The sequence below is a fragment of the Bombina bombina genome, chromosome 12, assembly GCF_027579735.1.
Source record: "Bombina bombina isolate aBomBom1 chromosome 12, aBomBom1.pri, whole genome shotgun sequence".
NCBI lineage: Eukaryota > Metazoa > Chordata > Amphibia > Anura > Bombinatoridae > Bombina > Bombina bombina.
In genome coordinates, this window is record NC_069510.1 from 27,203,628 (window position 1) to 27,219,598 (window position 15,971).

General features: G+C 39.2%; 1 protein-coding gene across 8 annotated transcripts in view; it reads right to left on the minus strand.

Annotated features, from left to right (window-relative positions):
• EHMT1 (euchromatic histone lysine methyltransferase 1) overlaps window positions 1-15,971 on the minus strand; it is a 245,904-nt gene that overhangs the window by 58,086 nt on the left and 171,847 nt on the right. For all 8 annotated transcript variants that reach the window (XM_053695709.1, XM_053695708.1, XM_053695714.1 and 5 more), the window contains one exon: window positions 1,313-1,419. In XM_053695709.1, the coding sequence (XP_053551684.1) occupies window positions 1,313-1,419 (107 nt within the window). The remainder of the gene's footprint in view (window positions 1-1,312; window positions 1,420-15,971) is intronic.

The window sequence follows — 15,971 nt, forward strand, 5'->3', positions numbered from 1 at the left end:
ATATATATATATATATATATATATATATATACACACGTTCTAAGGCACCAGCTCCTACTGAGCATGTGCACAAGTTCACAGTATATATTATACTAGTCTGTGATTGGTTGATGGCTGTCACATGATAGAGGGGGCTGGCAAATGGGGAAAATAAATTTGTCAGAAAGAAAATCTACTGCCTATTTAAACTGAGTAAGTGTTATTGCATTGTCTTTTTATTATGCACGAGTTAATGATGCAATTCTAGTATATTTAATGTTCCTTAAAATTGGTGTGAACATTAGTGAACCAATCTAAAGTGTAAACGGGTGCAATGCATAAGAGCACACAATAAGATAATGGCGGAAAACGCCAGATGTAGCAGTAACTACACCATATTATAGAACATCAATGTCTAAGGTAAGTATGCTATTTAAAATGTCTCTTATTTTATAGTGTATAGTGTTTGCCACCACCTATAACTCAGACCACGTATTAAGATGTGAAGTTCAGGAGATCCAATTTTTGTAAATAGGTAGCACTGCAAACCCAGACTTTTATGATAATTTTTATTAGTATAAACAATAAAAAGTTAGGTTATCTGTCTCTACTCCCTGCTTAAGGTTTGTTAATATAAGCAAATTACTTTATTTAGAGCAGGGTTGTCCAACAATTTCAAAATGAGAGACCTTGGAGGATGAGCTAAAGTAAATGACGTAGCCAATTGCAGCCATCCTTTTGAGACATTATGCACACCCTGTTCTCACAGTCTTGCAAAAAAATAATATATAAAGGGACAGTCTACTTGAAAATGTTCATTATTTAAAAAGATAATCCCTTCATTACCCATTCCCTAGTTCTGTATAACCAACAGTTATATTCATACACTTTTTACCTCTGTGATTACCTTGTATCTAAGCCTCTGCAGACTGCCCCCTTATCTCAGTGCTTTTTACAAACTTGCATTTTAGCCAATTAGTGCTGACTCATAAATAACTCCACGGAAGTGAGCACAATGTTATACCTATGGTACACATGAACTAGCGCTGTCTAGCTGTGAGAAACTGTCAAAATGCATTGAGATAAGAGGCAGCGTTCAAGGGCTTAGAAATCAGTCTATGAGCCTATCTAGGTTTAGCCTTCAACAATGAATATCAATAGTACAAAGCAAATTTGATGATAAAAGTAAATTGGAAAGTTGTTTAAAATTGCAAGCCCTATCTGACTCATAAAAGGTTAATTTTGACTAGACTGTCCCTTTAAAGTTACAGATCCCTTAAAAAATAACTTGATTTGTACAAACAAGTAAGGCCATTAGCAGTTGTGATCACACCTGGACAAGCATATGGCAGATATCAATGTTCCCAGTCTCAGCGGCAGCATGCAATGGCGTTCTCCTGCCATGCTGTTCCATTTTGTAGTTAGGGTCTATGCCGTCAACTGAAAGAAATAAGAAGCCAATGTGTCAGTTATTCTAGTAGACTCAGAGAAACCTCAAAAAATCCACTAATAAAGAAAAGTGAATCAACTCTAGGTGCACCCAAAACATAAATGCCTTTAAACACAGTAAATAAGCCAGTGTGCCATCGGATTTTGCTACCCATTGGAATTTGCTACCCTTGCACATATGTTGTAAAGAATGTGTGTAATGCGGTGATGTATGTGCGTTCATGCGCACTGACAGGGTAGCAAATTCTGACGGCTAGATAGCAAGTCTCCGCACTTTGTCTGCGCATGCGCACTGCGCACACCCTCCTGTAACTAAGTTAATGAATTTAGGAGTCACCTTTAATTGTGATGATATATGGAGCTGGAAATTACTATTTGAGAAACAGTTTACTTAACTTAATGTATTGTTGTATGAAAGTTAAAGGCACACTGAAATCCCATAACATGTTTAAAGGGATATTCCAGCCAAAATTGGAATCTACATGGATGCATTTGAGTTTTGAATTGAAGCATTTTTTTAAATATACATGTATTAGCAAAAATGCTTCTAAAAAAATCTATAGCTGTTTCCAAAGTGTATTTAATTATGCACCGTGCACCAGCATTTTAAACACAGAGCCTAAAGTGCTTGCCCCATCTGGTAATGGCACAATTAGTTAATTGTTGACATGATACAAGCCCTACTGGCGCTCTGAGCAGCTGAGGTATTTAAAATGCAGGCGCACTGAGAATATCTAGCTATGCTTCACATGCACGTGCAAAGAAAAATGTTAACACTAAGACAGTAATAACTTTAACTAGAAGCATTTCTGCCAATACTGTACATGTATATTGCAAATACGTTTCTATTTAAAGATGTAATTAATCTATGAGCATTTAAATTTTAAATGTAATGTCCCTTTAATTGTGCAGAGATAAAAAGAAATGCAATGTATTTTGCCCGCATTTTATGTAATTAAACTCCAAAAAAAATCATTTATGCTTAACAGATAAATTCCTTTCCTTCCTGGCAGGGAGAGTCCGCTACTTCATTCCTTACTGTTGGAAAAATACAACACCTGGCCACCAGGAGGAGGCAAAGACACCCCAGCCAAAGGCTTAAATATCTCTCTCACTTCCCCTAGCCCCCTGTCATTCTGCCGAGGGAACAAGGAAAAGTAGGAGAAACATCAGGGTATAAAGGGGCAAGAAGAAAAATATAAAAATATAGAGCCGCCCATCAAAACATAAATTACGGGCGGGGTCGTGGATTCTCCCTGGCAGGAAAGAAAGGAATTTATCTGGTAAGATTAAGTTATGTTTTCCTTCCATAAGGCAGGGAGAGTCCACAACTTCATACCCTACTGTTTGGAAAACTATACCCAAGCTCCAGAGGAAACTGAAGGAATAACGGCCTGCAAAACTTTTCTCCCGAAAGCTGCAAAAGCAAACACATCAAACTTGTAAAATTAGAAAAATTGTGTAAGGAGGACAAGGTAGCCACCTTACAAATCTGATCCATAGAGGCTTCGTTCTTAGAAGCCCAAGAGGAAGCCGCTGGTCTAGTTGAATGAGCCATTATCCTCTCAGGAGGCTGTAGTCCCGCTGTCTCATAAGCTAAGCGGAAGACACTCCTCAACCAGAAAGATAGGGAAGTCGTAGTAGTCTTCTGCCCCTTACGCTTGCCCGTATAGATGACAAACAAAGAGGAAGATTGTCTGAATTCATTAGTAGCCTGAAGGTAGAACTTTAAGGCACGAACCACATCTAGATTGTGAAGCAAACGTTCCTTCACTGAAGGAGGATTAGGACACAAAGAAGGAACAACAATTTCTTGATTAATGTTACGATTGAACACCACATTAGGGAGGAACCCTAGTTTAGTACGTAAAACCGCCTTATCAGCATGAAAAACCAGATAAGGGGGGGTCACATTGCAAAGCAGAAATCTCAGAAACTCAGCACGCAGAGGCAATAGCCAACAAAAAACATAATTTATGTAAGAACTTACCTGATAAATTCATTTCTTTCATATTAGCAAGAGTCCATGAGCTAGTGACGTATGGGATATACATTCCTACCAGGAGGGGCAAAGTTTCCCAAACCTCAAAATGCCTATAAATACACCCCTCACCACACCCACAATTCAGTTTAACGAATAGCCAAGAAGTGGGGTGATAAAAAAGTGCGAAAGCATATAAAATAAGGAATTGGAATAATTGTGCTTTATACAAAAATCATAACCACCCCAAAAAAAGGGTGGGCCTCATGGACTCTTGCTAATATGAAAGAAATGAATTTATCAGGTAAGTTCTTACATAAATTATGTTTTCTTTCATGTAATTAGCAAGAGTCCATGAGCTAGTGACGTATGGGATAATGATTACCCAAGATGTGGATCTTTCCACGCAAGAGTCACTAGAGAGGGAGGGATAAAATAAAGACAGCCAATTCCTGCTGAAAATAATCCACACCCAAAATAAAGTTTAATGAAAAACATAAGCAGAAGATTCAAACTGAAACCGCTGCTGAAGTACTTTTCTACCAAAAACTGCTTCAGAAGAAGAAAATACATCAAAATGGTAGAATTTACTAAAAGTATGCATAGAGGACCAAGTTGCTGCTTTGCAAATCTGATCAATCGAAGCTTCATTCCTAAACGCCCAGGAAGTAGAAACTGACCTAGTAGAATGAGCTGTAATCCTTTGAGGCGGAGATTTACCCGACTCAACATAGGCAAGATGAATTAAAGATTTCAACCAAGATGCCAAAGAAATGGCAGAAGCTTTCTGGCCTTTTCTAGAACCAGAAAAGATAACAAATAAACTAGAAGTCTTTCGGAAAGACTTAGTAGCTTCAACATAATATTTCAAAGCTCTAACAACATCCAAAGAATGCAATGATTTCTCCTTAGAATTCTTAGGATTAGGACATAATGAAGGAACCACAATTTCCCTACTAATGTTGTTAGAATTCACAACTTTAGGTAAAAATTCAAAAGAAGTTCGCAACACTGCCTTATCCTGATGAAAAATCAGAAAAGGAGACTCACAAGAAAGAGCAGATAATTCAGAAACTCTTCTGGCAGAAGAGATTGCCAAAAGGAACAAAACTTTCCAAGAAAGTAATTTAATGTCCAATGAATGCATAGGTTCAAACGGAGGAGCTTGAAGAGCCCCTAGAACCAAATTCAAACTCCAAGGAGGAGAAATTGACTTAATGACAGGTTTTATACGAACCAAAGCTTGTACAAAACAATGAATATCAGGAAGATTAGCAATCTTTCTGTGAAAAAGAACAGAAAGAGCAGAGATTTGTCCTTTCAAGGAACTTGCGGACAAACCTTTATCTAAACCATCCTGAAGAAACTGTAAAATTCTTGGAATTCTAAAAGAATGCCAAGAAAAATGATGAGAAAGACACCAAGAAATATAAGTCTTCCAGACTCTATAATATATCTCTCTGGATACAGATTTACAAGCCTGTAACATAGTATTAATCACAGAGTCAGAGAAACCTCTTTGACTAAGAATCAAGCGTTCAATCTCCATACCTTTAAATTTAAGGATTTGAGATCCTGATGGAAAAAAGGACCTTGCGACAGAAGGTCTGGTCGTAGCGGAAGAGTCCACGGATGGCAAGAAGCCATCCGGACAAGATCCGCATACCAAAACCTGTGAGGCCGTGCCGGAGCTACCAGCAGAACAAACGAGCATTCCTTCAGAATCTTGGAGATTACTCTTGGAAGAAGAACTAGAGGCGGAAAGATATAGGCAGGATGATACTTCCAAGGAAGTGACAATGCATCCACTGCTTCCGCTTGAGGATCCCTGGATCTGGACAGATACCTGGGAAGTTTCTTGTTTAGATGAGAGGCCATCAGATCTATTTCTGGAAGTCCCCACATTTGAACAATCTGAAGAAACACCTCTGGGTGAAGAGACCATTCGCCCGGATGTAACGTTTGGCGACAGATAATCCGCTTCCCAATTGTCTATACCTGGGATATGAACCGCAGAGATTAGACAGGAGCTGGATTCCGCCCAAACCAGAATTCGAGATACTTCTTTCATAGCCAGAGGACTGTGAGTCCCTCCTTGATGATTGATGTATGCCACAGATGTGACATTGTCTGTCTGAAAACAAATGAACGATTCTCTCTTCAGAAGAGGCCAAGACTGAAGAGCTCTGAAAATTGCACGGAGTTCCAAAATATTGATCGGTAATCTCACCTCCTGAGATTCCCAAACTCCTTGTGCCGTCAGAGATCCCCACACAGCTCCCCAACCTGTGAGACTTGCATCTGTTGAAATTACAGTCCAGGTCGGAAGCACAAAAGAAGCCCCCTGAATTAAACGATGGTGATCTGTCCACCACGTTAGAGAGTGTCGTACAATCGGTTTTAAAGATATTAATTGAGATATCTTTGTGTAATCCCTGAACCATTGATTCAGCATACAGAGCTGAAGAGGTCGCATGTGAAAACGAGCAAAGGGGATCGCGTCCGATGCAGCAGTCATAAGACCTAGAATTTCCATGCATAAGGCTACCGAAGGGAATGATTGTGACTGAAGGTTTCGACAAGCTGAAATCAATTTTAGACGTCTCTTGTCTGTTAAAGACAGAGTCATGGACACTGAATCTATCTGGAAACCCAGAAAAGTTACCCTTGTCTGAGGAATCAATGAACTTTTTGGTAAATTGATCCTCCAACCATGATCTTGAAGAAACAACACAAGTCTATTCGTATGAGATTCTGCTAAATGTAAAGACTGAGCAAGTACCAAGATATCGTCCAAATAAGGAAATACCACAATACCCTGTTCTCTGATTACAGACAGAAGGGCACCGAGAACTTTTGTAAAAATTCTTGGAGCTTTAGCTAGGCCAAACGGCAGAGCCACAAACTGGTAATGCTTGTCCAGAAAAGAGAATCTCAGGAACTGATAATGATCTGGATGAATCGGAATATGCAGATAAGCATCCTGTAAATCTATTGTGGACATATAATGCCCTTGCTGAACAAAAGGCAAGATAGTCCTTACAGTTACCATTTTGAACGTTGGTATCCTTACATAACGATTCAATATTTTTAGATCCAGAACTGGTCTGAAGGAATTCTCCTTCTTTGGTACAATGAAGAGATTTGAATAAAACCCCATCCCCTGTTCCAGAACTGGAACTGGCATAATTACTCCAGCCAACTCTAGATCTGAAACACAATTCAGAAATGCTTGAGCTTTCACTGGATTTACTGGGACACGGGAAAGAAAAAATCTCTTTGCAGGAGGTCTCATCTTGAAACCAATTCTGTACCCTTCTGAAACAATGTTCTGAATCCAAAGATTGTGAACAGAATTGATCCAAATTTCTTTGAAAAAACGTAACCTGCCCCCTACCAGCTGAGCTGGAATGAGGGCCGCACCTTCATGTGGACTTAGAAGCAGGCTTTGCCTTTCTAGAAGGCTTAGATTTATTCCAAACTGGAGATGGTTTCCAAACTGAAACTGCTCCTGAGGATGAAGGATCAGGCTTTTGTTCTTTGTTGAAACGAAAGGAACGAAAACGATTATTAGCCCTGTTTTTACCCTTAGATTTTTTATCCTGAGGTAAAAAAGTTCCCGTTCCCACCAGTAACAGTTGAGATAATGGAATCCAACTGAGAACCAAATCATTTGTTACCCTGGAAAGAAATGGAAAGTAGAGTTGATTTAGAAGCCATATCAGCATTCCAAGTTTTAAGCCATAAAGCTCTTCTAGCTAAAATAGCTAGAGACATAAACCTGACATCAACTCTGATAATATCAAAAATGGCATCACAGATAAAATTATTAGCATGCTGAAGAAGAAGAATAATATTATGAGAATCATGATCTGTTACTTGTTGCGCTAAAGTCTCCAACCAAAAAGTTGAAGCTGCAGCAACATCAGCCAAAGATATAGCAGGTCTAAGAAGATTACCTGAACACAGATAAGCTTTTCTTAGAAAGGATTCAATTTTCCTATCTAAAGGATCTTTAAACGAAGTACCATCTGACGTAGGAATAGTAGTACGTTTAGCAAGGGTAGAAATAGCCCCATCAACTTTAGGAATTTTGTCCCAAAATTCTAATCTGTCAGACGGCACAGGATATAATTGCTTAAAACGTTTAGAAGGAGTAAATGAATTACCCAATTTATCCCATTCTCTGGAAATTACTTCAGAAATAGCATTAGGAACAGGAAAAACTTCTGGAATAACCACAGGAGATTTAAACACCTTATCTAAACGTTTAGAATTAGTATCAAGAGGACCAGAATCCTCTATTTCTAAAGCAATTAGTACTTCTTTAAGTAAAGAACGAATAAATTCCATTTTAAATAAATATGAAGATTTATCAGCATCAATCTCTGAGACAGAATCCTCTGAACCAGAAGAGTCATCAGAATCAGAATGATGATGTTCATTTAAAAATTCATCTGTAGAGAGAGAAGTTTTAAAAGATTTTTTATGTTTCCTAGAAGGAGAAATAACAGACATAGCCTTCTTGATGGATTCAGAAACAAAATCTCTTATGTTATCAGGAACATTCTGCACCTTAGATGTTGAGGGAACTGCAACAGGCAATGGTACATTACTAAAGGAAATATTATCTGCTTTAACAAGTTTGTCATGACAATTAATACAAACAACAGCCGGAGGAATAGCTACCAAAAGTTTACAGCAGATACACTTAGCTTTGGTAGTTCCAGCACTAGACAGCGATTTTCCTGAAGTATCTTCTGACTCAGATGCAACGTGAGACATCTTGCAATATGTAAGAGAAAAAACAACATATAAAGCAAAATTGATCAAATTCCTTAAATGACAGTTTCAGGAATGGGAAAAAATGCCAATAAACAAGCTTCTAGTAACCAGAAGCAAAGAAAAAATGAGACTGAAATAATGTGGAGACAAAAGCGACGCCCATATTTTTTGGCGCCAAATAATACGCCCACATTGTTTGGCGCCTAAATGCTTTTTGGCCAAAAATGATGCCACATCCGGAACGCCGACATTTTTGGCGCAAAAGGACGTCAAAAAATGACGCAACTTCCGGCGACACGTATGACGCCGGAAACAGAAAAGATTTTTTGCGCCAAAAAAGTCCGTGCCAATAATGACGCAATAAAATGAAGCATTTTCAGCCCCCGCGAGCCTAACAGCCCACAGGGAAAAAAAGTCAAATTTTTAAGGTAAGAAAAAATGATTGATTCAAACGCATTATCCCAAATATGAAACTGACTGTCTGAAAATAAGGAATGTTGAACATTCTGAGTCAAGGCAAATAAATGTTTGAATACATATATTTAGAACTTTATAAATAAAGTGCCCAACCATAGCTTAGAGTGTCACAGAAAATAAGATTTACTTACCCCAGGACACTCATCTACACGTTTGTAGAAAGCCAAACCAGTACTGAAACGAAAATCAGCAGAGGTAATGGTATATAAATAAGAGTATATCGTCGATCTGAAAAGGGAGATAAGAGATGAATCTCTACGACCGATAACAGAGAACCTATGAAATAGACCCCGTAGAAGGAGATCACTGCATTCAAATAGGCAATACTCTCCTCACATCCCTCTGACATTCACTGCACGCTGAGAGGAAAACCGGGCTCCAACTTGCTGCGGAGCGCATATCAACGTAGAATCTAGCACAAACTTACTTCACCACCTCCATAGGAGGCAAAGTTTGTAAAACTGAATTGTGGGTGTAGTGAGGGGTGTATTTATAGGCATTTTGAGGTTTGGGAAACTTTGCCCCTCCTGGTAGGAATGTATATCCCATACGTCACTAGCTCATGGACTCTTGCTAATTACATGAAAGAAAAAAGAACCTTCCAAGATAACAATTTAATGTCAGCAGTATGCATAGGCTCAAACGGAGTCTGCTGCAAAACACTAAAAACAAGATTGAGGCTCCAAGGGGAAGCCCCAGATCTAAACACAGGTCTGATCCTAGCCAGAGCCTTAACAAAGGACTGCACATCCGGAAGCTCAGCTAATCTTTTGTGCAGTAACACAACAGGGCCGATATCTGTCCCTTCAGGGAACTAGCAGATAAAACCTTCTCCAGTCCATCCTGGAGAAAAGCTAAAATTCTGGCAACCTTAACCTTATGCCAGGAAAAGCCACACTCCTCACAAATCCTCCACACTTTATGGTAGATACGACGAGTAACTGGCTTACGAGCTTGAACCACAGTGTCAATAACACTCTCAGAAAACCCTCTCTTGGATAAGAATAAGCGTTCAATCTCCACGCAGTCAGCCTCAGAGAATCTAGATTTTGATGAACAAAGGGACCCTGTATCAGTAACCTCCACTGAGGAGATGAGGACATCCCCACCAGATCCGCAAACCACGCCCTTCACGGCCTCAACGGAGAAATCAGAATCACTGATGTTCTCTTCTACTTGATGTGAGCCACCCCATGAGGGAGAAGCGGTAATGGAGGAAAAAGATATAAGTCTAAACCTCCATGGTACTGATAGGGCATTGATCAGTTCCGCATGGGTAGCTTGGTATTGAGGCGGGATGCCATGAGATCTATCTCCAGCGTCCCCAACTCGCTGCATATCTCTGCAAACTGGTTGAAAGGATTGCCTGCTGAGGAAGTCCGCTTCCCAGTTATCCACACCCGGAATGTGGATCGCTGACAGCATACATTTGTGACTGTCTGCCCACTCTAGTATCTGAGATACTTCTGTAATCGCCAAGGGATTTCTCGTTCCCCCCCTGATGGTTGATGTAGGCAACTGAGGTTATATTGTCCGATTGGAATCTGATAAACTGATGACACTAGATGAAAAGATGGTGCCTGTACCAAGATATCGTCCAGGTAAGGCGCTACTGCAATACCTCGTGCTCTGGCAACGGCTAGAAGAGCTCCAAAAACATCATTGGAGCAGTAGCTAGGCCAAAACGGAAGAGCTATGAACTGGAAGTGCTGGTCCAGAAAAGCAAACCTCAGGAACTGAAAAACATAATTTATGTAAGAACTTACCTGATAAATTCATTTCTTTCATATTGGCAAGAGTCCATGAGCTAGTGACATATGGGATATACAATCCTACCAGGAGGGGCAAAGTTTCCCAAACCTCAAAATGCCTAGAAATACACCCCTCACCACACCCACAATTCAGTTTAACTAATAGCCAAGCAGTGGGGTGATAAAGAAAGGAGTAGAAAGCATCAACAAAGGAAATTTGGAAATAATTGTGCTTTATACAAAAAAATCATAACCACCATAAAAAAGGGTGGGCCTCATGGACTTCTTTCATGTAATTGGCAAGAGTCCATGAGCTAGTGACATATGGGATATCAATACCCAAGATGTGGAGTCTTCCACTCAAGAGTCACTAGAGAGGGAGGGAATAAAATAAAAACAGCCATATACCGCTGAAAAAATTAATCCACAACCCCAAATAATATGTTTATTTTCATTTTTGAAAGAAAAAAACTTAAATCAAAAGCAGAAGAATCAAACTGAAACAGCTGCCTGAAGAACTTTTCTACCAAAAACTGCTTCCGAAGGAGCAAATACATAAAAACGGTAGAATTTAGTAAATGTATGCAAAGAGGACCAAGTCGCTGCTTTGCCAATCTAATCAACTGAAGCTTCATTCTTAAAAACCCAAGAAGTGGAGACTGAACTAGTAGAATGAGCTATAATTCTCTGAGGTGGGGCTTGACCCGACTCCAAATAAGCTTGAAGAATCAAAAGCTTTAACCATGTGGCCAAGGAAATAGAGGCCTTCTGACCTTTCCTAGGACCAGAAAATATAACAAATAGACTAGAAGTCTTCCTGAAATCTTAAGTAGTTTCAACATAATATTTCAAAGCTCTCACCACATCCAAAGAATGTAAGGATCTTTCCAAAGGATTCTTAGGATTAGGACACAAGGAAGGGACAAGTTCTCTACTAATATTGTTAGAATTCACAACCTTAAGGAAAAATTCAAATGAAGTCCGCAAAACCGCCTTATCCTGATGAAAAGTCAGAAAAGGAGATTTACAAGAAAGAGCAGATAGCTCAGAAACTCTTCTAGCAGAAGAGATAGCCAAAAGTAACAACACTTTCCAAGAAAGTAGTTTAATGTCCAAAGAATGCATAGGCTCAAATGGAGGAGCCTGTAAAGCCTTCAGAACCAAATTAAGACTCCAAGGAGGAGAAATTGATTTAATGACAGGCTTAATACAAACTAAAGCCTGTACAAAACAGTGTATATCAGGAAGTATAGCAATCTTTCTGTGAAATAAAACAAAAAGAGCGGAGATTTGTCCTTTCAAGGAACTTGCAGACAAACCCTTATCCAAACCATCCTGAAAAAACTGTAAAAATTCTAGAAATTCTAAAAGAATGCCAGGAGAATTCATGAGAAGAACACCATGAAATGTAAGTCTTTCAAACTCTATAATAAATCTTCCTAGAGACTGATTTACGAGCTTGTAACATAGTATCAATCACTGAGTCAGAGAAACCTCTATGACTTAGTACTAAGCATTCAATTTCCATACCTTCAAATGTAATGATTTGAGATCCTGATGGAGAAATAGACCTTGAGATAGTAGGTCTGGCCGTAACGGAAGTGGCCAAGGCTGGCAACTGGACATCCGAACCAGATCCGCATACCAAACCCTGTGTGGCCATGCTGGCACTACCAGCAACACAAATGATTGTTCCATGATAATTTTGGAACACACTCATAGAAGGAGATCTAAAGGCGGGAAGATATAAGCAGGATGATAACACCAAGGAAGTGTCAGCGCATCCACTGCTTCCGCCTGAATATCCCTGGACCTGGACAGGTATCTGGGAAGTTTTCTTGTTTAGATGAAAGGCCATGAGATCTACCTCTGGAGGACCCCACATCCGAACAATCTGAGAAAAAAAACATCTGGATGGAGAAACCACTCCCCTGGATGTAAAGTCTAGGGGTTGAGATAATCCGCTTCCCAATAGTCTACACCTGGGATATGCACCGCAGAGATTAGACAGGAGCTGGATTCCGCCCAAACAAGTATTCGAGATACTTCTTTCATAGCTTGGGGAGTCCCACTCTGATGATTGACATATGCCACTGTTGTGATAATGTCTGTCTGAAAACAAATGAACGGTTCTCTCTTTAACAGAGGCCAAAACTGAAGAGCTCTGAGAATTGCACGGAGTTCTAAAATATGTATTGGAAATCTCGCCTCTTGAGATTTCCAAACCCCTTGTGTTGTCAGAGATCCTCAAACAGCTCCCCAACCTGAAAAACTTGCATCTGTTGTGATCACAGTCCAGGTTGGCCAAACAAAAGAAGCCCCTTGAACTAAATGATGGTGATCTATCCACCATGTCAGAGATTGTCGTACATTGGGATTTAAGGATATTAAATTGAGATATCTTTGAATAATCCCTGCACCATTGATTCAACATACAAAGCTGAAGAGGTCTCATGTGAAAATGAGCAAAGGGAATCGCGTCCGATGCTGCAGTCATGAGACCTAAACTTCCATGCACATAGCCACTGAAGGGAATGACTGAGACTGAAGGTGCCGGCAGGCTGCAACCAATTTTAAACGTCTCTTGTCTGTTAGAGACAGAGTCATGGACACTGAATCTATCTGGAAGCCTAAAAAGGTGACCTTTGTCTGAGGAATCAAGAAACTTTTTGGTAAATTGATCTTCCAACCATGTTTCCGAAGAAACAATTCTAGTTGATTCTGTGAGATTCTGCAGTACGTAAAGATGGAGCTAGTACCAATATATCTTCCAAATAAGGAAACACTGCAATACCCTGTTCTCTGAATACAGAGAGTAGGACACCTAGAACCTTTGAAAAAGATTCTTGGAGCGGTTGCTAAGCCAAACGGAAGAGCAACAAATTGGTAATGCTTGTCTAGAAAAAAGAATCTCAGAAACTGAAAATTTTCTGCATGAATCGGAATATGAAGGTATGCATCCTGCAAGTCTATCGTAGACATATAATGTCCTCGCTGAACAAAAGGCAGAATAGTCCTTATAGTCACCATCTTGAAAGTTGGTACTCTTACATAACGATTCAAAATTTTCAGATCCAGAACTGGTCTGAATAAATTTTCCTTCTTTAGGACAATGAATAGATTTGAATAAAACCCCAAACCTTGTTCCAGAAGAGGAACTGGCATGATTACCCCTGAAGACTCCAGGTCTGAAACACACTTCAGGAAAGCCTGAGCTTTTACTGGATTTTACTGGGATATGTGAGAGAAAAAATCTTCTCACAGGAGGTCTTACTCTGAATCCTATTCGATACCCTTGAGAGACAATGCTCTGAATCTATTAATTTTGAACAGATTTTATCCAAATATCCTTGAAAAACCTTAATCTGCCCCCTACCAGTGGAGCTGGAATGAGGGCCGCACCTTAATGCAGACTTAGGGGGCTGACTTTGGTTTCCTAAAAGGCTTGGATTTATTCCAATTTGAGGAAGGTTTCCAATTGGAGGCAGATTCTTTGGGGGGAGCCTTAGATTTACCCTTAGGTTTTTTTATCCTGAGGCAGAAAAACTCCTTTACCCCCAGTAACAGTTGAAATAATAGAATCCAACTGAGAACGAAATAAATTATTACCTTGGAAAGAAAGAGATAGTAATCTAGATTAGATGACATATCAGCATTCCAAGATTTAAGCCACAAAGCTCTTCTAGCTAATATAGCTAAAGACATGGATCTAACATCACAAATAAAATGATTAGCATGTTGCAGTAAGCAAATAATGCTAGATACGTCAGAATCCAATTCTTGTTGCGCTAAATTCGCCAACCAGAAAGTTGATGCAGCCGCAACATCAGCCAAAGAAATTGCAGGTCTGAAAAGATGACCTGAATATAAATAGGCCTTCCTTAGATAAGGAATAGTAGTACGTTTAGCAAGAGTAGAAATAGCCCCATCAATTTTGGGGATCTTTTCCCAAAACTCTATATATTTTGCTGGCAAAAGGGTACAATATTTTAAACCTTAAAAAAGGAATAAAAGAAGTACCTGGCTTATTCCATTCCTTAGAATCATATCAGAAATAGGAAAAAAAACTCCTGGAGAAACCACAGGAGGTTTAAAAACAGCATTTAAACGTTTATTAGACTGAACGTCAAGAGGACTGGTTACCTCAATATCCAAAGTAATTAACACTTATTTTAATAAAGAACGCATATACTCTATTTTAAATAAATAAGTAGATTTGTCAGTGTCAATGTCTGAGGAGGATGTTCTGAATCATATAGATCCTCATCAGAAAAGGATAAATTATCATATTGTTGGTCATTTGAAATTTCATCAACTAAATGAGAAGTTTTAAAAGACCTATTACATTTATTTGAAGGTGGAAAGCAGACAAAGCCTTCAGAATAGAATGAGAAACAAATTCTTTAAAAATTTACAGGTATATTATGCACATTAGAAGTTGAAGAAACTGCAACTGGCAATGTACTATTACTGATGGACACATTATCTGAATGTAAAAGTTTATCAAATGACATTCAGTGACATAATTTCTACAACTTTACAACAAATGCACTTAGCTTTTGTAGAACCGATGTCAAGCAGCAATGTTCCAGCAGAAGCTTCTGAGGCAGGGTCAAAGCGAGAGACATCTTGCAAAATGTAAGAGAAAAAACAACATATAAAGCAAAATTATCTATTTCCTTATATGACAGTTTCAGGAATGGGAAAAAATGCAAATAGCATAGCCTTCTGATAGAGAAAAAAATCAAGAGGCAAACATCAATGGGGTATTGAAATAATGAAAAAGTTTGGCGCCAAAAAATAACCGGAAATGACACACTTGCGTCACTAACGACGCAACCGTGTGAAAGGTCTCGGTGTCAAGTATGACGCCGGAAATTACGAACTAGTGTCATAGACGTACCCTTTCGCGCCAAAAAACATTTCGCGCCAAAAAATGACGCAATAAAGTTTAGCATTTGTCGCACCCGCGGGCCTAATACCGCCCGCAATTTGTAAGAAGTAGTCAATTGAAAAAAAGACTAAACCCCAGGTAAGAAATAAATTTCATTTTTAAAAGATGTTTATATTCCCCAAATATGAAACTGACAGTCTGCAGAAGGAAATACATGAACCTGACTCATGGCAAATATAAGTACAATACATATATTTAGAACTTTATATAAATGCATAAAGTGCCAAACCATAGCTGGGGTGCCTTAAGTAATAAAAAACATACTTACCAAAAGACACCCATCCACATATAGCAGATAGCCAAACCAGTACAGAAACAGTCATCAGTAGAGGTAATGGTAATTTGAGAGTATATCGTCGATCTGAAAAGGGAGGTAGGAGATGAATCTCTACGACCGATAACAGAGAACCCATGAAATAGACCCCCGTTAGGGAAATCATCGTATTCAATAAGTGATACTCCCTTCACGTCCCTCTGATATTCGCTGTACTATGAGAGGAATCGGGCTTCAACAATGCTGAGAAGCGCATATCAACGTTGAAATCTTAGCACAAACTTACTTCACCACCTCCATAGGAGGCAAAGTTTGTAAAAC